Source organism: Brachycentrus maculatus, unplaced genomic scaffold (assembly GCF_059751285.1).
Source record: "Brachycentrus maculatus isolate JH-2025_06_01 unplaced genomic scaffold, ASM5975128v1 h1tg000069l, whole genome shotgun sequence".
In the NCBI taxonomy this organism is placed as follows: domain Eukaryota; kingdom Metazoa; phylum Arthropoda; class Insecta; order Trichoptera; family Brachycentridae; genus Brachycentrus; species Brachycentrus maculatus.
The window spans coordinates 69,352-96,470 of NW_028280823.1; the positions used below are offsets into that span (position 1 = coordinate 69,352).

The 27,119-nt window shown below is 30.3% G+C and overlaps 2 protein-coding genes across 3 annotated transcripts in view; one reads left to right on the forward strand and one right to left on the reverse strand.

The window, feature by feature from the left end:
* LOC148311211 (uncharacterized) overlaps nucleotides 1-8,707 on the forward strand; it is a 45,060-nt gene extending 36,353 nt beyond the window's left edge. Inside the window, exons 5-11 of the mRNA XM_088256909.1 lie at nucleotides 1,425-1,652; nucleotides 2,484-2,672; nucleotides 2,782-3,790; nucleotides 3,882-4,294; nucleotides 4,376-4,498; nucleotides 4,585-4,773; nucleotides 4,854-8,707. Coding sequence (XP_088113035.1) covers nucleotides 1,425-1,652; nucleotides 2,484-2,672; nucleotides 2,782-3,790; nucleotides 3,882-4,294; nucleotides 4,376-4,498; nucleotides 4,585-4,773; nucleotides 4,854-5,995 — 3,293 coding nt within the window. The 3' untranslated portion in view covers nucleotides 5,996-8,707. The remainder of the gene's footprint in view (nucleotides 1-1,424; nucleotides 1,653-2,483; nucleotides 2,673-2,781; nucleotides 3,791-3,881; nucleotides 4,295-4,375; nucleotides 4,499-4,584; nucleotides 4,774-4,853) is intronic.
* A 2,062-nt stretch (nucleotides 8,708-10,769) lies between these two features.
* Nucleotides 10,770-27,119, reverse strand: part of LOC148311212 (rhomboid-related protein 2-like) — a 30,278-nt gene continuing 13,928 nt past the window's right edge. The window contains exons 1-6 of one of the 2 annotated variants that reach the window (XM_088256905.1): nucleotides 24,488-24,928; nucleotides 16,233-16,818; nucleotides 15,143-15,286; nucleotides 13,194-13,373; nucleotides 12,312-12,495; nucleotides 10,770-11,111 (exon numbers count right to left, since the gene is read on the reverse strand). In XM_088256905.1, the coding sequence (XP_088113031.1) occupies nucleotides 10,966-11,111; nucleotides 12,312-12,495; nucleotides 13,194-13,373; nucleotides 15,143-15,286; nucleotides 16,233-16,772 (1,194 nt within the window). In that variant the 5' untranslated portion in view covers nucleotides 16,773-16,818; nucleotides 24,488-24,928 and the 3' untranslated portion in view covers nucleotides 10,770-10,965. Of the gene's footprint in view, nucleotides 11,112-12,311; nucleotides 12,496-13,193; nucleotides 13,374-15,142; nucleotides 15,287-16,232; nucleotides 16,819-24,487; nucleotides 24,929-27,119 lie in introns of those variants that run through there. The other variant, XM_088256904.1, reaches the window with a different exon arrangement.

Sequence of the window (27,119 nt, forward strand, 5' to 3'; positions counted from 1 at the left end):
GGGTATTATCCGTTTTTAGCTTTTGTTGTTGCTTTATTTTAAGAACCAACAAAAGCTTTCCAAAGATGTTAATAGATGTCATAAGTTACTATTTCTTTCAATATGAAAATAATTAATTAAATATTCTTAAGCATAAGTTTTCAATAAAAATATTTAATAAATATATAATTCAGCACTTATTGAGATGTTACTTTGACCATTCAGATTATCAATGAATGAAATTGATTGAATTAATTGGATATTTTAAAATATTGTACAATGTTTCACCTATGCAAAATTATATGATAATAAAACTAACTTACCACCATACCGCTTCTGAAGGAGTAAGCAGAGAAAACACAACACCATTCTGTCTTTGCAAACATTCTTCGTACATCATATATACCCATCAATTATTTCGACTCCTGATCTGACCGCTTTCGAAAGTTTTCCTCGATCTTCTTCTGCTCCTATTTCCAACTACATTTGCCTCATAAATTTGTTTTACCGTTCTTTCTTCACTTATTCTTTGCACAAGTTCAAACCATCACAACACACCTTTCTTAATTTTATCGATAATGCTTATCTCAGCATTATATTCTTTCTTTATTTTACCATTCGAACATCGATCATACATCGTTTTGAAGCACATTCGTCTTCAAATCTTCAAAAATAAATTCAGTTTTGACTGCATTAAGTCTACTTTCATCTCTTTTCCAGCTCTGTGCTTCACTTCCATATATTAGCATTGGTACCAGGGGACTCCATTGTGTACTTCCAGATTAGCTTTTACTGAACATTAAAAAATACTTCTTTTGTATGTATCATGTCTTATTTATTTGTTATTATCCTTATTTATTTGTACTTCGGAAACTCTTTTGATTAAAAATATATATTTTTATTTATTTTTTATTTTATTTGTTCGGGAATGGTACAGCTTTACATATAAAAAAGTATATAATAAACAATAGTTACATTAACAATAATAAACATTATATTAATAAAAATATTTACACTAATAAAAATAAAACCAATTAAACATTTCCATATTTTTGTTATAATAACTATTTAAAAACATTCAGAGATTTAAAAAAATGGTATGGTATATATCGTAGTCATACAGGAGAAATTGATTAAGTGCATTTTTTGCCAAAACGTGACCATTGACTATTTGATATCTTACTAGCTTAATATTGCCATGAAAAAAATCCCAAAGGATTTTAAACTTGGAAGTATAGTACATTGATTTGTCAAAAATGACTAACTGCATTGGTGTTTATTTTCTTGCCAAGCAAAAGTGACTTAAATGACCCTCCTGAACATTTTACGTTTTGGTAGTTGGTCACTTTCTCCTGTACGACTACGATATATCTTAATAGAGGCCTTAGGCCCCATATCTTGGGGAACTCCGCTGTCAACAATATTTATGTTTTGGTTATTTTTAGGTTGCATCGACAATGGAACTCTCTATGGCAGTGGTTCTGCCATGTCCACATCCAGTTTGTGCGAATACTGTTACTGTATATCAGGAGAACAGCGCTGTGTCAAGCCTCGTTGCCTCCTTCCTCTGTCCGGCTGCAAGCCTCATCGCTCTCCGCACTCTTGCTGCCCTGTGCGTTATGACTGCGAACACCAGTCAACGACGACCACATTTGCTCCAGCTCTGATCAAAGGTAATAATTATATGTAGACAATTTAGCCTAATATTGAAAAAAAAAATTGTTTATTTATTGTAACTGCAGACAGTTGGTAGAATTCCATATTGAATTGTTGGGTAATATATCCAAAATTAAACATGGCTTATTTGGTTGAATTCTACATTTATATTTATTTATATTACATCTATATTAATACGTGACGCGTTTCGTCTTCTTAGGATATTATTCATTAAAAAACACGATAAAATAATGTATTAAATCGTTTAAAACTTTACGCTTTGCCAAAATTAATTAGTTAGCGTTTTAGGAGTTCAGTTCGTTTCGAAAATTCGATGTAGATAGCGTCTTATACGCCTGAAAACTAGGCGTAATTTTTTTTATTTATTTTTGTTGGTTTGTTTATATTTGTAGATAACGGTCAGTTGATAACATACACCAAATATCTCAAAATTGACAAAAATGTAGTTAGAGCACTTTACGTAGGGCACGTCGATGTATTCGTCGGAGGTATTAAATTCTTTTTTATCACTCATTAATTATTTCCATAGATAAACAATAAACAGTATAACGAACCTAATACATGGATAATTTGACGCATCTATGCATGTAAACAATAATTCTGCTCAAATGGATTGAAGTCCGCTGCTCGCGTGTAATTAACCTTCATTAACAACGCTTAAACTACGCTAATCAAAGACTAAATTGTTTACAGGTTAATTAAAAACGTAAAAAATATGTTGCCAAATAATGTGACATTGGTAACAGCCTTGAATAATAGCAGTGAACCATTCACTAGGATTAAATTTAAAATAATTTATTTAAATAAAGACAAGAGTTTATTTTCAGGTTGCAATATAAATGGCATTATCTATCCCGAGGGTGAGAAGGTGGTAAACCCCACGCAGTCACCATGTGATAATTGTTTCTGTATGCGAGGTACTGTTCGATGCGTTCCTCTGTCTTGTGCCCCTCCATTGCTTGGGTGTACCCCTATAGTGGAACCAGGAAAGTGTTGTGCAAGCAGTTACAATTGCAGTAAGTAACTTTATACTGCAAATTTTAAATAAATATTGAAATAACACAAATCAAAATGGTCAAAAATAACAAAGTTTATGCTAGCAATTGTTTTATTTTTATTATGCAGGTGCAAAGTCAGCCGTCAAACCCAAAGTCAATAGTATACCAAATAACAGTCTCCGAAGAATCGAACCAGATATTATAATAAATGAACGCTCCTTCCCAGATGATACGCTCCTTAGCCCTTCACAAATTGCAGCATTATTATTAAATGCGGACGGGAGAATCAATAGAAGAATAGGAATTGAAAATACGACTGTAGAAGTTTTAAAAACGTCTCAAGAAAATTCGTCCTCGCCTACAACTGATAAAGCAACAACGGAAGTTAATAGTACGAGAGATAACGAAATTGTAACAACAACAAAAACAAACATCGATACAACAACAGTTAAAATCTCAACAGAAAAAAACACAATGTCTTCTGTTACAGAAACTGCAGCGAATACTACAGAATCAATAAAAAATGACGAAAATATTACAAGCACTGTAGATAAAAACGTAAAAACTGACAATGGTAGCAAAACCCAATCCGGTATCAGCGAAAAAGTGAACGAACTAGATAAGAATTCTATATCATCGAATGTGTCTACCGAAAGCAACTTGAATATTACTAAAATGATTCTTAATGATACGGTTAACTGCACTTCTGAAGTAAGTATTATTGATACTCTCGACAGTACGACTGAATACCAACTTAATGAAGATGCGCTAATTACCGTTTCAAAATTCAACGATACCGAAGAACGTCGGCCATATATTTCTGGAAGCATCGATGCCATTACTGATTCAAATCGAGAAGCAGACAAAAGCAAAAATAATGAAAACGATATTTCGAGTATTGCTTCGCAGATTCCATCGACTTCGTTAATCATTCCCAAAGACGATGATGTTTTCATGGTAAATGTATCGACATTCGTAAGGACCAATACAAGTATAGTGACGCTTCGTCCAGTGGCTGCCATTCCGCCACACATTGAAGCTCTACTCAATATGACTATGAATAAAAATAACGCAAAAGATGACTACTTTGATTACGACTATAAATCGTCATTGCCTCCGTCATTGCCTAATTTAGAGTAAGTAATACAGAAATGTTATATCCGAGTTTCTACTTTATATTACATGTGGTGTTTATATTTTCATTGTGGTTTCATTCCATGATTTCAGAATTATTCCGTTCTTAGCGATAGACGCCGTCGACAAGGTTAAAGACCAAAATCGTTATGGTACAGCTTACCCCCAAATTGAAAGCAAAAATTATATAGCGAGTGATAATTTTAACCCAACGACCTTTTTCCCGTATGAAGAAAAATATATTGCAAACCCGACTAACTATCCGACGCATTCCAATAGTTTTCATAGAAATCCAGTTTATAAACAACACATAAATGACAAATTTCAAGCTACAACTTATGCAACTATTGTGGATGATAAGTATGAGAATCATCATTATGCACAAGACAAGTTCGATGCTACGGTCTATCCTTCACTTACTTCAGATGATACTCAAACAGAACTCCCATCTTTCAGTTTTAATGCCAACCAAATGAATCTCTTCTCTCCACCATCGAAAACTGAAGGTACTGAATATTATATACAATATTTTTAAAATTTCCCTCTAAGAATTTATTATCAATCTTACTTAAAATTTTATATTTCAGGAGGTTTTCTTCCTCGAGATCCTCCTTTGAATTCCTATTACGATATGGGATACCCAACATCTGAAGACATGTCTGCTACTGATAGCTCTCTTATGGTAACTAATCACGCGAAAACGAATTCAGGTAAAGATTGTTTTGTATATTTCTGTGACATTTTTTTTTTCATTATAAAATATACCAGAGTTATCAATCGAAGTTAAAATTTTCAGATGATTGTTTATCAAACGGACGAAAATATAAAAATGGAGAACTTATAACTGAAACTAGTGCATGTGTTGTATGTTTCTGTTATTACGGAGACATTCACTGCCAAGATCCAGAGTGTCCACCTATCAAACCAGGGTGTAGGCGAATCACTGAGAAAGGGACACATTCGTGTTGTGGTATTGAAATATGCAGTAAGTTACCTGTAAATCTAATTGGCGAAATAAAAAAAGAGAAAAAAACCTGTCTCTGAATTGTGATTGTCTTTTTTTAGATGATGAAATTTCTACCAAGGAACCGACCACAACATCACCAACGAAAAAAATAATGCAGACATCTAAAGCACCCATTACTTCCAGTGAAAAACTTTCTACAACCGTCTCTTTTAAGGATGTCTTAAGAACTGAACAAGCTCCAAATCTAGAATCGCTCATTGATGACATGATGGATGATGTTCCACATATTAGAAAGACAACTGTCACTACTTCAACTACCCAAGAACCCACAATCACAAAAATTCCAACATATATAATTCCATCGAAAACAATAAAAACCTCAACGATTCCACCATCTTCAACGACGACGGAAATATCAACAGCTAACCCAACAACTAAAAATATTTACGCATTCGAAAATCAAAATTTGAATAAAGTTACCGAGCAGCAAACTACAACTAAAACCACTTCACAAAAACCATCAACAACCATTCCACCAATAGAAACAACAGTAACTGATTTTGAACCATATCCGGAAGAGGAAGAAGAAGAAGAAGAATTTTCTTTTGGAAGCGTTTTAAAATTGCTTCTTGGAGATTCGTCTGAAGTTACAACTAAACCTCCCATAGTTCGGACAACAAAAAGATATACGAGTACTACTGAAGCCTCCTCCAGTTGGCGACCATCGACAACATTTTCTACTAGAATCGATACAACAACTACACCATCGACTACCACAAAAACAACTACAACTCCTCCTACACATAATACTGTGAGAAGTACTTATAAATACTCTTTTACAAAGCCAACCCGTGGAACAAGTTCTGTCAATCTCCTATACAAAAACTACACAAAACCAGCTGTTGCAACTAGACCTCCTTTAGAATATCCTGCTGTTAATCGCTTCACAAAACCAAGATATCCATTTAGTTCAACTCCAATACCTTTAACAACGGAGGTGGTAAAGAAAATAGCACCTCCAGTTTTACCTGTCAAGGATCAGTCCACACCGTATAAGAGAAAACCTAATGGTCCTTCTGACTCAGCTTTTCCATTTGGAGGTGGTCTGTTGAAATTAGCCGGTTGCAATATTTACGGAAGAATGTATCGGGTAGGAAAAATAATAACTGAGCTCTCTGGACCGTGTTTAGAGTGTATGTGTACAGAAATCGGTGTTCAGTGCAGAGCAATCCCTTGCTGATTGGCACAAGTTGAGTGACTGGTATAATAAAATGTTTTTATCATGATTTTCGTGGAATTTCCGTACTTTGCGTCAAATTGTTCGATTTTCTTGTTGCTTTATGAATTTTGAATAACTTAATTTTTATGAATTTTAAATAATTAAATTATTTAAATTAATGCAAAAGGACTTTACTGCATCGTATTTTAAAGCAACGACAGGATCTTATGATTATTTTTAAATCGTAAAGTAATTAAATAATTTAAGATAAAACTACAAACTCATTTAATCGTTGAAATTTGTACCGCCCGATCTCATTTTACAATAATAGTACCAATATTTACGTTTATATTTATCCTTGGTATATATTTTACGCTACTCGTTCTCACTTTTAAAGGAAATGAGATGTAATAGGAAGCTGAAAAATCTATATTTACACTGCATTAAATATCTCATTTATCTAAAAAATTCTTTGGTGATGGTTTCAATTTTGGGGACGAACTGGAGGTATGTACGGGAACTGGGTGAAATGTTGAAATAACTTTTGAATTTTACATCGATCGACTGAGGTGTAGTTTTAGAGTTTTGAAAAGAAACAAACAAATAAAAATAACATAGTCATACAGGAGAAAGTGACCAAGTGCATTTTTTACAAAAACGTGATCATTGACTATTTGATATCTTACTCGCTAAATATTGCCCTTAAAAAATCCCAAAGGATTTTTAACGTGGAAGTATAATATATTGACTTGTTGAAAATGTCTAACTGCATTGATGTTTATTTTCTTGCCAAGCAAAAGTGACTTAAATGGCCCTCCTGAACATTTTACGTTTCGTTAGTTGGTCACTTTCTCCCGTACGACTACGACTTGCTTTAACGCTGATTTGCCTATTTTTATTTAAAAACAAAAGTATTCCTCTCAATTATTTTCTGTATATATGTATACATTTCACAGATGAGATAAAATGGTACATTCACTCAGACGAATTGAATATCGAGATCAATCATTGAAAATATTGATCGATTGGGGCATTCGAACTCCTGGAATCCTATGATTTCTGTAAATTATTATTCTGGCCTGATAAAAAGTTCACTTATTTATAAAACATTGTGTGAATATTTTTAAAATGACATTCATAAAAAAATACGAAAATAAATTACATGTCGTTCACTCCTTTCAACAACGTCATATATAAAAAATCGACAATTTTCAGTTGTGCATGTTTTTGGAATGCCCAGAAAATGTTCTATATCCCGGCAAAAGCGGCATATTTTTAGCTTAACATTTACCCGCTACAGGGCAGAAAGTGTTCTTTTTGCATTTTGAAGAAAAGGTATTGTTTAATGTTTTTTTTAAATTCACTAAATATTTTTTAAATGGAGAAAAAACATTCAACAAACAGGTTTTACCTAAAATGATCTGTTGCACAGTAAAAAGTTCAATAACTGGCTTGATATTTATTTTTAATACATTTCATTGTATTTTTAAACTTTGAAAACGATCTCCAGAAAAATCAAGTTTTTTTTTATATTTGACGTTGTTGAAAGGAGTGAGCGATATTTTACAATTATTTTACTGCTCGAATCCCCTCTAGGGAGCTTTTTAGCTTCCTTCGAAAATTACAGAAATTCTACCAGGGATGCTTTTCTACGACTTCTGTTAAGATAATCGTATATAATTGGGTATTAATTCTGACATATCACACAGCCCGTGAGGGTAAGTGTAAGTGGTACCCATAAGTCTGTTTTCAAAAGTGCTCTGAGTTATGTATGACATATAATATTATTTGCAATGTTGTACACAATGTTAAACCGCCGTAATTATAAAGTTCATAATAACTAAACACAGAGTATTTGTCAGTCAGGCATGATATTTCTATTATACTCTTTTAAAATTCAAGATAATTTTATGCGTCAAGACCGCATTCAATCGCAATACTGTGTATATTAGTAATTTAATCTCCCATAAATTGGCATTGTTTTCAGATTTTTTTAAACTGTGACAAATCTCTAAAATCTTTTGATGTCGTTTTTCTCAGTTAGATACATTTAGGTTTTTGACACTCTTAACGGGAGGTGGTGCGACAGATTACATTTTGATTTTCTGAATATGATGTGACGCAGTGGCGCTGTCAAATTATTGGAATTATTTATTGCTTTGAAATGACATGATCATTTAAATATAAAAATAAAACAATTGCATAAGACCACTGAATTTATTAATTGTAAACCCGACTGATTCCGAAAACTACAGATGTTCTCGAAACTAGTGTACTATATGTCTTCAAGTGCACAAAATAAAAACGCAATTCGAAATGTCCAGAAATACGAACTTTATGCGTACTTTTGATATTTTACTTAAATATAAGGCATATTCAAATATGTATCTTCTTAAAATCTTAACTGATGACTTTGAACTGTGTAATATCTCTATTTTGTATTAATTCTCGTAGATATTCTCCATTTACATTATTTTACGTTCGATTGAGGGGTGTATTTGTGAATATTCTCTTAAACAACCATTTTAATTTTTAAATAATTATATGTTTTGGTGTATAAATGAGGAAATCAATATTATTGATATGTATTTTTGAATATACTCGGAAATGTACACACTTGCTTTGTGGTCATGTTTGTATTTTTCAGCTAAATATTATAATATGTTTTTTTTACAAATAAACAAATTCATAAAACATTTATTTAAGGAAATTTTAAAATAAAGTGATAAGAGTTTTTAAATGAGTATTTATTGTATACATATTAATAATTTCAAGATAAAAAAGTTACATTATATTTCTTGCGTTATCATTCATAGGTAAATATACCCATAAAATTCCATCAAGTTAATTGCCCCTTAGCCATCAATAAATTATCAGTGTTTTTCTTAAATAAATATCCATAAATATCTACAATATATAATACTTCATTTTTTATTAAAGGCTTGATATCAAACAAAATTATGATAAAAATTTGATCGAAATGAAATTCTATCAATAAATAATAAAGGGTTTAAGAAATAAATAAATACACATTAAAAAAATATTAATATTTGTATTTATATATATATATATATGTATATATATATATATATATATATATATATATATATATATATATATATATATATATATATATATATATATATATATATATATATATATATATATATACATATATATATATATAATATATATATATATATATATATATATATATATATATATATATATATATATATATATATATATATATATTTATATATATATATATTTATATATATATATATATATATATATATATATATATATATATATATATATATTTACGACTAGCAGTCCTAAACATTAATAACAACCTTTTTCATTTACATTTAACTTACATATTCCTATTTAGGTAGAATACTTTTGGATGAAGAAAATTGATCAAATTATAATATGAACAAATAATAAATTATTAATTCGAAATGGCTGATTGGCACTCCATCGAGGTTTGATAAATATTTTTAATTATTAATTCGGTAAATATTTTTTTAATTAAATACATTTTAAATAGGAGTAGACGTCTGCAACTACAATCTTTTACTTCGTATTTTTCACTTTCTCCTTTTCCACCCTCCAGCCTATTCATCCCTCTTTTCTCACTAGTAAGATTCTTGACCGTTTGATGAACAAATACCTTAAGTTTTTCAGTATTTTTTTCTTAAATACATTATAACATAATATATTCAACATATAATTATAAACATATTATGGACACTGTGTCATATATATTGGAATAATCTATAATTCATTAGAATAACTTTTATAAACTCCTTTTTCTAGGGCCTTCCCATAATCTAATAGTCCTCTTCACATTTAACCAAACAATCATAAACGCAAGTACATATTTTAAATGATTATTTTTTTAAATTGGAAATATTCATCATTTTTAAAAATAATATAAATAATAAATGAATATTGCATATTATAATAAAATAATATATCGATGAATATTTATTGTATTTTATGAATGTATGTTAATTACATCTCATATTAAAAATAAAAAAATATTCGTCGTTTTCCAGAAAAGATGTACCAAGTTATTTTATTTTATATATTCAAATTATTTGTTCAATTAAAGAAATAAAAATATGAAAATCGACATATAAATATTTGATTATGTACGTAATGACTAGATTGATATTCGTAATATTTGATATCGACCGTACAAAATAATTAATTTTTTTCAGTCAGATAATATATCTTTTGTAAATAAACAATTTTGGATTTTTTTTCCGTTTATCCTTGTGTTGACTGTTTCGATTTTTTTTAAATGACGAATTTAGATAACAAAGCATTGTAAGTTGATTTTAAAAGAAAGAGAATAATAATCAGTCCCATATACGATTTTTTTCATACAATCAGTCCCATATAAGATTTTTATAAATTATCTAAGTCTACACACTAGAAAAAATCGCCTAGTATTCACATTTAATAAGTACATTGAACAATGAATCTCAAACGGTGGATTAAAAATGGAATTTCACAAGGAAAATGTGGATTGAAATTCCGTTATTAATATCAGAGATGAATCTTATAATTAATATTATAAATTATTTAAATGTTTATTATATTGTTTTGAATATTGAAAGCATCAACTTTGTGGATCATATTGATATATTATTTTGAGAAATAAAAATACTTTGTGTTCTGATCCACTCACATTTTTATTAACCAACTAGTTTTGGCAACAACCTGTTGCCCTCTTCAGGGTTTCATTTATTACTAGTATTAAATGAAACCCGGAAGAGGGCAACAGGTTGTTGCCAAAACTAGTTGGTTAATAAAAATGTGAGTGGATCAGACCACAAAGTATTTTTATTTCTCGAAATAGTTTATTATATTACTGATCGTATTTTTACTGAATAATTTGAAATTTAAATTCAGTCCTTAAAACAACAGATATTCTTATAATTTAAAAGGATAACGTGAGTTGGTTTATCACAGGTTCGTTAAGACAACTTCACCAAAAATATATTACACATAACAGACGCGGTATATGCAACAATCAAAATAACGAAGGATGTCCATCTTGCTATCCTTATATATCTTCTTCGATTATTACATCCTTCCTTTTCGCATCGTTCCTTATTACATCCTGGAACAAAAAATAGAAAATATGGTAATAATAATACAATTCAATCATTTGAATCACTTTTTAAAATGATTTATATTTAATTATTGTAATATTCATAGTAGAAATGCATTTCACTGTAAAAAAAAGACATTAAAACATCAACCTTAATAAAATTAATACAATTAAGAGATTCGACGAGTTCAACTATTATTTTGGTGGTAAGAGATATACTAAGGGTTAGTTATTATCATAATGTATCTCTGAAACCTCCCGCCACCTTTCCGGGTCCAGTACAGAAACTCTTAATTTCCATTCGGACCCATCCATGCAAAACTTATTTTATAAAATTGATTAATCATACAAAGTTTTTCGCGATCAAAGAAGAAAAAAAACTAATGCTTTCAAAGTCCCTATACTGCCAGCGGGGCATGTAAGTTACAACTATAACTAGCATGTATATTCCACCAACATGTTTTAATACCCAGGGTGACAGTACCAGGTAACCCTACTAGGGGATGTCACCTGATAGAAAACCACCCGCACCGAAAGGCCAACCCCCCGCGATCTATACCCGTCCCCAAATCCAGAGTCCTAAAAAGGAACACCAAGAAATAAATAAAATAAATAGCCAATAATAGATAGTCATAATATACCTGTGTATTTAAAAAAATACAGAAGAAAAAAAAAACAGTGTTTACAGAACCTATGAATAAAGATAATGATTTTAAACTAAATTTCTATAATACAGGTATAGAGATCCTGAGGGGTGATGACGAAGTCAAAGTGTCGGCCTTTGTCCATACATCCTCCTCTCCCCTCTTTAATCTGCATAAAGTTTTTGTTCCTTAAGAATGAATTAAAATTATTCCTCTACGGGCAGCTGACAAAGAGTCCCTCAGAACTTTATAACCGCTGCGGGTGGATGGTGGGTTTAGAAAGAAAAAATATAAGAAATGTACAATTTATATTTATATATCTACATATACATATATATATATATATATATATATATATATATATATATATATATATATATATATATATATATATATATATATAAATATATATATATATACATATATGTAATAAAATACCTACCTATAGATTTTATTAAGTACCTACATATAGTACCGACTTTCAATATTGTGACAGTCGGTAAAGCAGATCGCGCAAATCACCTGATGTCGCCAGGCGTCGCACTGGGAAAAACAAGAGAAATACCTGTGTATACTAGCATCCCCAGCGTGGCGCCCGCAGCGGCGCCCGCGCAGTGCGCCGCCCAACCGATGCGCGGCCCCGACTCGCCTGCGGTCCACGAGTGCGCCACGGAGAACGCGATGTCCGAGGCGGCCAGCACCCCGACGGAGAATATACGAAATATTTTGTAACGGAGATGACTGAACCTCTGAAAAGAAGAGAGAGAAAGTTATTTAATTGATATTTGATAAAAAAAAAAAATCTGAAAATATCATTTTGTAAGTAGATAGAAAATGAAAAACGAATGATTCCGTTAACACTATTAGACAAAAATACAAAAAAACACAGTAAAGGTCATTTTTTTGCAGTACGTTTTTTTTCGCATTAAGTAGATTCTACTTAGTCCTAAAATGCAAAAAAAAACGTACTACAAAATGTCTACACAATGTCCCTTACTGTGTTTTAAGTTTGGACAGCCGAATTGTATAATGTGTTTTCTCCTTGTAAATAATTCTTTGTCTGCTTCTGCCTAAATATATATAAAATGACTAGATAGACTGTTTTTGAGAAAAACGCCTAATTTAAAAATATATCAGCTTCCCTCTTTATGAAAAAAATACGAATTCATCCATTAATTTGATTACAAAACAAACATCTTGATAAAAAAATACAATGGGTGTATCAACCTGAGATGAAACTGAAATTAAAAATGGGTAAAACTTAAATTAAAAATGGATATTACTACAAAATGACTGTCGAATCAATTTATGTAAAAATCGAGATGAAAATTGATAAGCGAATAAAATGATAAACGAATGACGAATAAAATTGTAGCCTAAAGTTTTTTTTAGAATTCCATTAGAATATATTTTTAAAAAGATAGAGATTTTTGAAAAGCTGGTTTACCAATATGACGTTAGCCAAGTGTGACATGAGCAAGGCGTACACTCCGGCCGACGCTCCCACCATGTACATGGTCGGCTGCAGGACCGAGGCGCCCATGGCGCCCGTCAGACCGCCGCCCAAGTACACCACTGCGCATCGCCACAAGCCTTGCTCTAGTTCCAGATGTGTAGCCAGCAATATCTGAAAAAGATTCAAATAATTCAAATAAATCGTATTTTTTTAATAGTTCACAATAAACTTTATGTTAATGTCGTCATTTAAAAAATGACGAATCATATATTTTTATTTTTTTAACGCACATACATAGTAAACGTTATTTTTTTCAAATTTCATAAATTATTCTTCTAGATTTATTTATTTTCTGTCCTTTAAAAATTTTTTTAAATTTTTTCATGAAAATTTCATACACTTTTAGATTTAGGTTTTGTACTGGCAATTCTTGGTGGAATTTCATTTCATATTTTAAAAAAATGGTTTTTTATTTATGTTGACCGGCAACCGGGTTTCGTCGTTACCGACACCATCAGACTGTGTCGCAATAGTCTGATGATGTCGGTAATGGCGAAACACGATAACCTAAATGAAATAAAAGTGGATAATAAAATAACTGTTTTAATATGTCGATTTTTTGATAGAAGACCGATGAAGATATATTTTTTAAGCTTTTTTTTAAATACTATTGGTCCCATAGAAATTGACCCTCCGTACGAGTAATAACCTCATAGCTTCTACAATTATTTATAAATGTAAAGAAGTTCATGATGTTGGTATGCACAAATGTGCCTACTAACGTCATGGACTTCTTGGTATAATGTTTTTTACGATCACTATACTACCTGTTGACGTATTGATATGCGAAGAAAAAAATTAGCAGTCTGTCTGATAAAGTCAAGGATTATCTTTGATCAATTCAGTAAAGCATGCAAATAAGTACGTTTTACAAGACAAAACGTGTTTTTTTCTCCTTGTAATCAATCATTTAAAGATTATTAAGTTAGATAAATCCTTATTCGAATGTTTCCTTAAAAACATTCCGTCAAATTCGTGGTCAATTTTTTATACCCGAGTTAAAGGTCATGGTAATTTGATCCACTCCCTTTCTTTAATTTACGAGTAGTTTTTTAGCTTAGTTATTTTGACAACAAAAAGTAAAATTTACTATCTTAGCATTTAATTTTTTTTAGGTGGGAGTTGAATTTATTGTTTACCTTGCTTATTACGTACAAGATTTATAGATCATTGAGTGGATTTTGTTTCTTTTTACTAAAAAAAAGATGTTACTTCTTGTTTCTTCTTACTAAGAAACAGGAGGGATAGTCAGTAACCTCTCAGCATTTGCTCATAGTTGGGAGAAAACCACGTAAAACTCCTCAGGAGACTGTTGACTGTCGTCGGGATCGTACAGTAAATATTATTAGTAAAGATTTTTAATAGTATGAGTTCATACTTGCGAATCATACATTGATACAAGAAATTCAATTATTTGTTTTTTGTATTTTTTTTATTCATTACACGCTGGCATAAAATATTGTCTCAAGACTGTTAGGGCATACTTTTAACAACTCAATGATACTTTAAAGCCATTTATCCATATTATAGTCCAAACGCGCCTAGTGCGTATTTAACAACGATGCCATTTTTACAAACACTCATTCGTGACTACCGGTTTCGTTAAATCATTCCATCATCAGGTCATTGAAATAAAGTTATTACGATTTTCTTCCATTTTATTTTCATGACCTGATGATGGAATGATTTTCCGAAACCGGTAGTCACGAATAAGTATTTTTAAAAGTGATTTTACACAAAGCAAAAGTTGAATGATAAGAAGAGTGTTATATTACAGTACCACAAAGTTATAAATATACAAAATATATCTTGACTATTATAACTTTCGGTTTATCGTAATAATATGATAACTAATAGATATGATCACGGAATATACTAACCTGTATGATGATATTGAGGGTGAGATGAATTCCTCCCGAGTGAAGGAGCATGTATGTGAAAAATCTCCACACCTGGTAACGGTGGTGGGGTGAGTATACCAGAATTCTTTCAGCCTCATCTCCGCCCCAAACGAACACACTTATCTGAAATTTCAGAAATAACAACCTTATTTTTTTTTAACATCATCCAAACCTCTTTACTTTTCATTAAAAAATTCACTGATGTCCTACGTTTTGCAAGGTTTAAATGTGAATCTCTTAATTTATGTGCTATGTATTTTAAATATTCCGGTCGCGAAACAAAGCTAATATTGTGGGTTGAAAAAATGAAAAACTTACTAGCTTTTTAGCCAAATATGCTTTAAAAAATTGAGTTATTCGATATTAATGTATCCCGAAATTATTATAAAATTATCTTCCTTTATATATTATACATACGTATATCGTACAGGAGAAAGTGTCAAACTTACACAACGTAAAATGTTCAGGAGGGCCATTTAAGTCACTTTTACTTGGCAAGAAAATAAACATCAATGCAGTCATTTTGAAAAAATCAATAAATTTTACTTCCAAGTTTAAAATCCTTTGGGATTATTTTCAGGGCAATATTTAGCTAGTAAGATATCAAATAGTCAATGATCACGATTTTTTGTAAAAAAAAATGCACTTGGTCACTTTCTCCTGTATGACTACGATATACACAATTACATGTATATATTATTGATAATTGGAATTGATATTGGTATATTATAGAAGGAGGCTTATCCCTCTTAAAAACAGGCGAAAAGGCCTACACCAAGCAGAAGAAGATATGATTAATAACTTATAATTTTTCTCAAAAATTCTAGATTACATATTTTTTAAGGTCACTTAACCGAGCCAATGACAGGTCTTAAATACTGGGATTTTTATCGCAACATCTATATGCATGTTCTACAAATCAACAAAATCTATAAAGGTCTCGAAATAAATGTTATATTTCGAAACCTTTGCAGATATTGTTGCAAAAGGTCTATTTGAAAAATATCTATGTTGCAAAAAAATCAAAATTTAAAATGTATAAAATTAAAAATAAAAAATAGTTACAAACCTCTAGTAAACTAGCTGCAAGGATGAAGTAAGGTGGACAAAAAAACTTTAAATAAGGTCTGTTTGCCTTTTCTTTTCGTCGTGCATTCGTTAATATATCGATTGAAATAGAGTCATCATCTATTCTTTGGCAGACCTTCGAAACGGGAGATAAAAGATTCACTTCACTGGCAGCATCATCAGGCACCGTTATATACGAACAAGAAGTTCTATGGTCTTCGACCGTATCAGATGAAAAGGATCCGTCTGAAGAACTATTTGAATGCATCAGCTCGCTTTTTTCATCGTCAGACGAGGAATCTTTCCTATTATGTAAATGATTTATTTTGTTATCAATATTGATGGTTTTAGAGTTATGGCAGTCTTTGGTCCATGCTCCGTTTGGGCACGTGTTTTGTAATGTTGGCACTACTTTTCTACTCCTGTGTGGAGTCATATTTGGCATTCTCTCTGGATCGTTTTTATTGTATTTTTTTGTCACAAATTGATTTGGCGATTCGTTAATTGACCGAAGAGGAGATGACGTCGCGACCGCTGACATTGTGACTGCGGATAGCGAACCAGCGGTTACGTCATCTTCTTGAGAACTGAAAATAAAGATAAAAACGAATCGGTTAGTACGTTCATGGATAGTTGCGGTTTATAATTAAAAATGATTTAACCCTTGACCACAGGTCTTGTTTCAGTTTTCGATAAATCACAACTTAATTTTCTTTAAACCCAGGTAACATTTGACGTAGGCAATTCTAAATTTTTATTAAAACCCCTTTTTGTATTGAAAAAATAAGTTTTTCTTAATAATAAATATATGGTTTAGAAGTTATTGAAGGTAAGGAGTTAAAAAATATATATAAAAAAATTCAAAATATTAAATATTAATAAATAATTAATATAAATAAACATATTAATATAAATAAACAAAATAGCACAGTTGGACTCTTAATGAATAATACTATCGCGAGTAAGGCCTTAATACGGGACTATCATGACGAAAAAAAAACTCCACCAAACTACCAAATACGTTTACTAAAAATATTTAAAATAAATGCAGCACGTTTTTTTAGAACTTTATATAAAATAAAAAAACATAGAATATCGGTAAAAAAAACTAAGGTAAATGCTAGTTGTCACTACATTTTTTTCATGTACTGCCTCAGTGCTCGTCCTTTATAAATATTACGAATGTCCCCTAATATAGGGTTAAACAAGGAATAGGGCATCCCAGGATACTGCTAGCATTTATTCCCATTAATTATTTTATAAATAGATCTCCAAATACTCGTATGATGACTAAATATACTTTTGTATCCAATATGTGTGACACATGCTCCGGCCAATTATTCAAATTAAAAACTTAATTACTTCCGCTTATAAGAGATATTAACGATCAGTCGATAGAATTTTAATTAGTGAGTATTGATTATTTCATGCAAATTTTCTTATTATTAAAATAATGTACCCATTCAAGTATTTATCCATCTCGTGTATTCGCTTTGCACAGTGGTTTTTTTCTTTAAAATTTTCAAAGAGAAGAGAAACGATTCTTTTGCTAACCCAAATTCGACATACATACTCGTAATTTTGAAAACGTCAAAACCAAATAAAAAATGGCCGTCAATCGTAAACATAAAGCGATAAAAAAAACATGTAATAGTAATTTTTAACGGCCATCGAATTCGAGGTCATTATTACGTTAAAAAATTGTCGAGTGAATTAATTACAACTAAACTTTACCTTATACGGATTAAGACTAAAAACAAAAATTATACATATATTTGTTTCTTATTGCGAGTAGAATTTTAGTCAAAATGTTAAATATTTTAAATGTATCAAAATTTTTATTAACAAATTTTGAATCAGAACCACTAAGTTCTACTGGAGTTATTTATAACTAGATTTTTTTTTATTTGTATCTCAACATAGATGAAGAAGAATATGAAAGTATCGCATCAATTTTTTTTTCAATTCTCATTTTGGCACATGTTATTATTGAGGTTAACAAGACTGAACACAAATAAGAAAGTTTACAAAATTTAAAAAAAAATAATCGTAACTAACACAGAGCAAAATATAACACAATAAACGGGTATTGTAAATAGATTTACAAAAAAATCATATTATCAAAGGTATAAAATCAGGTAGGAGCACGTTTATAGGAAACAAATGAAAAAATATAACTAATCACTAATACAAATATCTTTCCATAAAGTATTTTTAGTTTCATAAAACAAACCCTGAAGAGGGCAACAGGTTGTTGCTGAAACCAGTTGTTTTTTTATACAAATGTGAGTGGATCAAAAAACAAAGTGTTTTATTTCTTTATTATTTAAATTTTTAGTTCATTTATTTTGGATCCCTGACTGGGTTCTATTTTATAAAGGTCAGGAAAGAAAAAAAACGTAATGAAGATTTTATCTTATAAAATAACTGATCTATACCAACGAAATAACATGAAGTTAATCTTTCAATGGAAGCATGAATACAACTTCCGAAATTTGAATAATATGGTTGTCCATCATGGTAAATGTAAACGGTAATTGTTACAGTGCAACTGACCATATAAACCAGCCAATGACAGATCGTATGCGACCAATGTCAACGACCAGACATCAATATTTTTTTTATAATTAAAATTTAACTTTGTTTTAAAATCACCTTAAATATTTTAGTAAAATATCTATAAATTACTTATTAAAATCACTATAAATAACTTTATTATAATGTCTAATGATTAATTAATCAGTCTTGAAAAAAAAAGTGGTTAGCTTCGAAACCGGTAGACATTATAATTAAGTAACAATAAAATATTTACAGTGATTTTAAAACAAAGTTACATTTTAATTATAAAATGGAAAATAACAAAGTTAGTGCTTCAAATATAAATTGTATCAATATTTTTCTTCATTCATTCTAACTAACACCTTTTTTAATATTTTCGTTATTGTTGCTGTAAAATATAATGGTCCAAAATACAAATTTTATATAATAATTTAGAATAGATCAAAATACAAATTTGTAATGCCTCAATCGTCGAAAAAAATGGCTATTATGGAGCCTTAAACGTTTTCACTTTCTGACATCAATATAAGTCAGTTAGTAAAACCACAACATTCTCGACCGAAAAGGAAAAACCGTTTTACGGTTTATCTTTACTTGTGTGCGCGTATGTACAAAGTATGTGATGATTTTTGCATAATTTTATAGCGATAAAAACACTATTTTCCTTATTGGAAAAAAATGTTGTATGTCTTACCCTTGTTCTTATTTTATCAAGAAATAAAACTAACAAGAGTCTCCATCTGGATAATTTTTTTGCTTCTAAACTATCTTCAAATGAAAAAAGATTATAAGCACAAGGAAATAATTTATTTACTTATTTAAATTGAGGTAGTCTGCAAAAAGTTAGTTATTCAAAAATAAACGAAATGATTTTTTTATTTATTAAATGCAGTTTTTTTATTTATACAATTTATTACAATTTCTATACATTTCCACTTAATACAATCTAATAATTTTAGTTGCGCTAATTCTCTCCAAAAAAAGAGACTGAGCTCTTGTGCTTGGAGGGGGCCTTTTTTTCTTTTTATCATGCTATATATTTAAAAATAATTACTGGGATACACACATTTTTATGCGGTGCGAGGAAGTCATCTTGTTTAGTTTTCTATTGTGTAGTCTGTATATGTTTATAGTGTTCGTTAAGATTCTTTTTTCTGAATGTTTATGACTTTTATATTTGTAATTTCTAAAGGGAAGCTGTTGAAATTTTTTATTCCTAAGTATGTTTATGTAATTTTTAGACACTGTTTTGTGTTGCATATTATCATATCATATTACTTTATAGAAATATATAGCTCGGTAAGCTCGGTATATCCTTGCTAGATGTCACAAGTTTGATTCCTAGTGGGTTTGAAATAATACAAAATTTTAACTGTGATATACATTTAATATCACCTTCTACTGGTACAAAAAGCACATCATTGATGAGCTTGCTTTCATGCAATTACCGATTGAGATAACACAGCGTTGATATGATGCAGCTCCTTTTGATCCTTATTTGCACCATTCGGTGCTAATAAGGATCAAAATAAAATGAAATAAAATGCGTCCCTCGGGAAAAAAAATCGTGATCTATTGGGAAGTCTTTATTTGATCTATGGATTTGTAATATAACAACATATCTTGTGCTTATTTATGACTTCGTATATCACTTAAAATTTTTTGTTGGTTTTTCTTTTGTACACAATTTTTCTTTCTCTTTTCTTTATTTTTCTGTATCTTTCTATCATTCTTTCATAGTTTAATAGCTGCCTAGCCATTTTTTCCTTCCAGCCAATTTATGAACAAGTGTGAATCAACGTAGGTGTTTGCAAAGTGCAAAGTTTAAATACTTAATTAGTTGGTATTATCTCATGTGAAGTCGGCACCTTCTTTCAATCTTAAAACGCACGCCACGGTATGCCGTGACATTAAGTTAACACGAATTAACTATTAAAGGTTCATGACATTTCTCTACGAGAATTTGAAACTCATTTTGACTTTTTATTGTAATTATAATAAGAAAACTTTTAAACATCGATTTAAGTTTTGTACTGGTAGAATTGCGTTTTATATAGTAAAATTACAACTGTATAGTTTTTATACTTATGCATTTTATTTGACAAGTGACCGGGTTTCGTCTTTACTGAAATGACTTTTCCATATACATATGTAGAAATGTAAATAAAAATCTTGGTGAAAAGTATTGGAAATAAATACTAAAAGAGCTTTCACTGTGCAGAGCAGATAATTTAAAAACGAACTGTTTTTTTAATTAAACACTGTAATATACTACTTTAATGAGTTTTATTTATATATACGGCTTGTTTCAAAAACTTACAGATGCTATACATACCCCTAAATATATTTTTTGTTCGTTAGTTTTAATTTTTATCAGAAGATGAAAACATGTGTAAGTTTTTGAAACTAGTCTTATAATATAAATAAAACTCATTAAAGTGTTATACTCAAATGTTCAATTTTGAAACAATAATCAACATGTCATTCCACAAAGTTAATGCTGAATCAATAAATAATATAAAAACGTACCGTTTATTGGGGGCATTGCAGGTAACACATTCAAGGAATTTTCAGGGAGAACATGCCATGTTGTGTTGCTCATAGAAACCAAACTCTAAAAATAGCCTAAAGGCCAGACCTGTTAGCAAGAGTATAAAACGGAAAATTTGACCAAAACAACTCTAGATTCAAAGCGCAAGCTCGCATCATTTTTTTTTAATTAATAGAAACAGAAGACTCTACTTTTATTCTCCAATTGAACATGTTTTTAAATTTAATGCCTTTAAATCATATTCTGTCCATGTGCAGAAATGATATAAAAAAAAATCATTTTACAATATTTCAAAACTACTTCTCCCACGTCCCGACAGAAAATGTTGAGGTATGTACTCAAAACCGGAAATTTCTTGTTCCAATAAATAAAACATTACACTCAAAGTGGTGTTATACAATATTAATTGTATTGCATTTAAAGCAAGGTACCAAATTGTGCATAGGGCAATCGATGGCATTTATATAAATCATTATTTCCAATCAATATATCAACACTGACTGGAAATTCCAGCTTAAGCAACAAACTTTTGTTTTATTTTCATTTTCTGATGAACTTTATTTTAAATAAGCACACTAATAAGCACAGCATTGTATTGATTCCTTGTCTATGAGATAATTTGTGCGCTACTGTAATTAGAGCATTTTGATACCGTACATAAGTTTCTGGGTTGGAATCCCTGGTGGATTACAATACAAATATGTACGTTTTTATTAAATATTCTTAAATTTATAGTTAGTAACATATTAAACACACATCAAACTCAAGTGTGGCTCGTAGTACCTAACTTTACTATATACGAGTATATACACCGCAGGACAAAAAAATTTACGAGTTTACTTGCTACCGCACGCCTTGACTTTACTGAACTCTTTTTCTAAGAAATCCTTTATCGATACCTCTTTCTTTTGTTCAATAAATTAAAGACACTTTGTGTCACCTTTCTACAACATTTACATTTTAAAATGTCTCAACAATTTTGTTTTACCCGCGTTTGAGGGAACATAACACAACAATCATGGAAAGTGCAAAGCAAATGTCGATTGCGATAAAATCCAAAATAATCACACTGTCGCAACAAAACATATCTAATTGTAAAATATCTCGTTGAGTTGGGTATTCAGAAGGTGCAGTGAGGTTTTTATTTAAAAAATTCCAAGAAACTGGATCCATAGAACGGAAAAAAGGAAGCGGATGGGGGCGCGCGACATCTGCCCGAGATGATCGCTTAATAAAAAAAATTGTTATGCGCGATCGATTTTTAACGGCACTTAAAATACACGCAGAGGTGCAGTCTACCAGCTAATCAACATTTTCCGTAAAAACAGTGTCCAGGCGGCTGTTGGAGCATGGTTTCCAAGCACGAAGTCCCGCAAAGAAACCATTACTGACGAACAAAATGCAGAAGGCTAGACTGGATTGGGCGAAGGAGCACCAGAATTGGACCTTGGAGGGTTGGCAAAATGTTATTTCCTCCGATGAATCAAAATTCAACCTTTTTGGTCCAGACGGCAGAAAGATAGTTCGACGAAAACTTGGGGAAAGATACCATCCGTCGTGCGTCACTCGAACCGTTAAACATTCACCCTACGTCATGATTTGGGGGTGCATGACAGCGTACGGTTTGGGACCTCTAAATTTTATACAGGGTACGATGAATGCCATCCAGTACAAAAAAGTGTTGAAAAACCATCTTATTCCAACAATCGAGGACATTACGCAGTATACCGCGGACCCGATTTTTCAGGACGATTTGGCGCCGTGCCATAGAGCCCGCACTGTGAGTACAAATATTTATTTTTTAATGCACTTTGTAGACCACTTGATAAATAATTTATTGTTTTTCTTGCAGATCATTGAATACAAGGATAAAATTGGCTTAAAATCGTTGACGTGGCCCGGGAATAGTCCTGATTTGAACCCGATAGAAAATTTATGGGCGATTATGAAAAAAAAAGTTGGGAAAAAAAAATAAAAAAACATTGAGGAATTAAAAAAAAACTTGATTCAAGTTTAGGAAGAAGAAATAACATCAGAAATTTAAGATTCGCTTTACGCTTCGTTAAATAATAGAATTTTACATGTTATAAAAAATAAAGGTGAATTCACTAAGTATTAAATATTTTTGAATGTTATAAATATGTTTAAATGTAAAATACCTTAATTTAAAATAAAGCGATTAGAACCTTCTTCTTAAATATTAATTAAAAAATTACACGTCTTTTATTACTCCATCACAAACACTCGACCATAAATGAACCGTTATGGGTCTCTAAGGTTCGGATAATCTGATACCTGGTATATAATGGCAATTTCTAAGTACAATTCATGAGTAAGATCTTTCATTTTAACCTTGAAGTAACGAGTAGTCATCACATATGTTAAACAATACAAAAAAAAACTAATTAAATATCAAGAATAATTCATTATGTGTCAATTTTAGTTTTTTTGAGGACTCGTAAATTTTTTTGTCCAGGGGTGTATATATATATATATATATATATATATATATATATATATATATATATATATATATATATATATATATATATATATTTATATTTATATATATATATATATATATATATATATATATATATATAAATATATATATATATATATATATATATATATATATATATATATATATATATATATATATATATATACAAATAAACAAATATACAAATTTATATATTTCGTAAAAACAAAGGATTTCACCATTGAGATAATATTTTACGAAAATGAGGCTATGAAAATAATTGACATTATTATTTTTTACGATTATATTAGCTATTAATTTTGGGTCTCTTTAGAAATAAAAAAAAGCTACCCATTTTCGACCACAACAATACTACACGTAATATCGACCCCATTAGGAAAGAAAAACTAAATTAAAACGGAAAATCCTTTCATGGTACTTGAATATATTTTTAGTTTTTCATAAAATTTTATAAGGTACTATAAACACGCAAAATAACATTATGTATTAAACAATAATTCTAGGCTCTATTTTCTAAGGACTCATTGAATGTGTTCTTTAGAAATTTTTGCCATAACGGGGATATTATATAATAAAATATTTTTTAAATAAATGTAAATAAATTTTTAAAAATCAACAAAAGTACTCGTTTCCTTTTACTTACAATTAAAGTATAATTAATGCACTCCAGCACAACACTTACTTTAAGGCAACCACCTCACAGACGTTTAAATTTGTAACTAATAATTTCAAGCACACATCAGCAATATGTCTGTCTTATCGCAACACACGCGATAATTTGAGTAATAAAATTAATACTGATTAACTACTGATTTTTATTGACCACATATCATATCGTATTATCGAGATATAAAAATCAGCAATCATTAACCTCAAAACATTAAATATATTAAAATTTTATATTAAAAATTGTTTTTATTTCACACTCGCGGAAATCCTCGTAAATGTTCAATTCTGAAATTTTCACGAATTACGAAAGCAACTAGATTTTTTACAACAGCTATTGAAATTTTAATTCGTTTCCGAGAAAATTATCAAAAATAAAAAATAAAAAATTAAGTTCTTTTGTTTTCAAAAAAATGCGTCAAATTCATGTACGGCATGTCAAAATTACGAAAACGGAATTGAGAATTGAAATTCAGCGTACTTGAGTCTGAACTCGCGTCACAACCGCGTAAAGGTTCGATTCGGACTATTCGTGATTGGTGAATATTGAAATAATCCTAGGTTACAATAACGCAAGTGAGATGGATAATGAATTTATCCGATGTTGGAGTCAGCGAGCAATAGGCGGAACTATATAGTACATACGTGAACTTGACGATTAGACAACTAATCGGATGTTGATAATGTGTACCAAATTATGTGAAAACGCGGTGGTCGATTAAAAAGGATAGAAAATACGTTTACCACGTAATGACGATAACTTTAATTTCACTTCTAGCCTTTTTAAGTTTGTCATCTAAAGGCAGATGAAGAATTTGGAAATCTAGGTATTTACAGGGCTTAATACATGTCATAGGCTGGTTAAATGATCACTTTATACGAGTATAACATTCAGCATTCTAATTTATGCATTTATTAAATAATAAACAAGAAAGGAATGTAAGGCTGAACGAGGAATAATGGAAAATATTAGGAAGAGTTCTCTGGCGGTGTCAAAAGTCTGCGTAATCGGAGGGCATGTATGACTAGATGTATGGATGTGAAGGAGGCGAGGAGTGTTTGTCAGGACAGAAGAGTGTGGCGTTCCATCCTCTCTGCCTACCCCTGCGGGGAAACGGCGTGATGGTAGTAGTAGTAGTAGTAGGAAATTTAATTTTATTATTTAAAACACATTTTTAAAAAAATTTCGCCTTGTTATGGCATTTTCAAACTACTGTACCTTGTTGTTTGAAAATGTCATAAAAAGAGAAGCAATTGTATAAAAAAATTGTTGTTTTTAATAATAAAAGCCAAATCTATAAATAAATCACCATTTTACCCATGATTGAAAACCACACTTTATTTTGGTACTGATTTTCTACCTTCTGTACCTTGTCTTTTTCAGAGATGAATAGATATTAGACAATAACTATCCATCCTTGAAGAAGAAGAAGGTATTTTTCGAAACTAGTTAATTAACAGTTAGTAAACTAGTCGAAACTAGTTAGTAAACAATTATTTTTAAAAAGTGGTTTTGTGTTTTATTAATTTTGTTTTTAAAACTCTAGAGTAATGTTCAATAGAATTATGAATTTTAAACTTTCATATAATGTAACATACAGCAAACATCAAACGTAAAATTTAATTTCGGTGAATATTATCAACGTTAAAATTCTCGAACTGATCAAACAAATAATCCCGGTAAACAGAAGTTTTATAAAATATAAGTAAAACTCAAACAAAAACGAAATGAATTTTACATTTATATAATTAATTTATTAAATCAAAATGAATTTCACAGATTTCTGTGTAACATTTAGGCAAACCCTTTTTCCTTTTAATTCACAAACTGTTACGTTTCATTTTAAAATGTTATCTTATGAATCTTTGATGGGTTAAAACTTAAAATTACCATACAAAATGTTCAGAATATGATACTAAAAATTATTATATTGAAACGTATATATATCCAATGGATTGTTCGACCAGGGGTGGAGACCTTTTAAACAAGAGATTTATTTAAATATTATATAACAAGCTTTTTTATATGTTGTTGATCAGTTATATAATAATAATAAAAACCCTTATCCGCACCCCAATGGTGCATAGGGCACTGCTTCATATGAACACAGTGTTATCTTGATCGTTTACACACGAAGGAAAGGTGATCAGCCCTCCGCTTCAGGTACCAGTCCAGGGTAATATTGAATAAATATTATAGTGAAAAAATCACTAATATTTATTCGACCCCCCTGGGAATCGAACCCGGGACCTCCAGAACGGTAGCCGAGCGTGCTGACTATTACACTACAGAGGCGGACAAAAGTTATATACTAATAATAATAATAATAATAATAACTCTTTATTCCAGCTTGACTAAGTGGTGGGTGCAATACTTAGTCAGCCATATATGTTTTACAACATTTTTATAATATAAAACTAAAAAGTTTTTTTTTTCTTATTGCTTTCATATTATTTATCATCAGACGCTATTTTTCTCGTTTATACATGTAAATAAATAAATGTACTTGAAATTATTGCCATCAGCGAAAAAAAGAAATACGTTAATAATTTTATTTTGTCTATTGAAACTTTATTTTATTAATACATATGTTTTAGGAAGAACATTA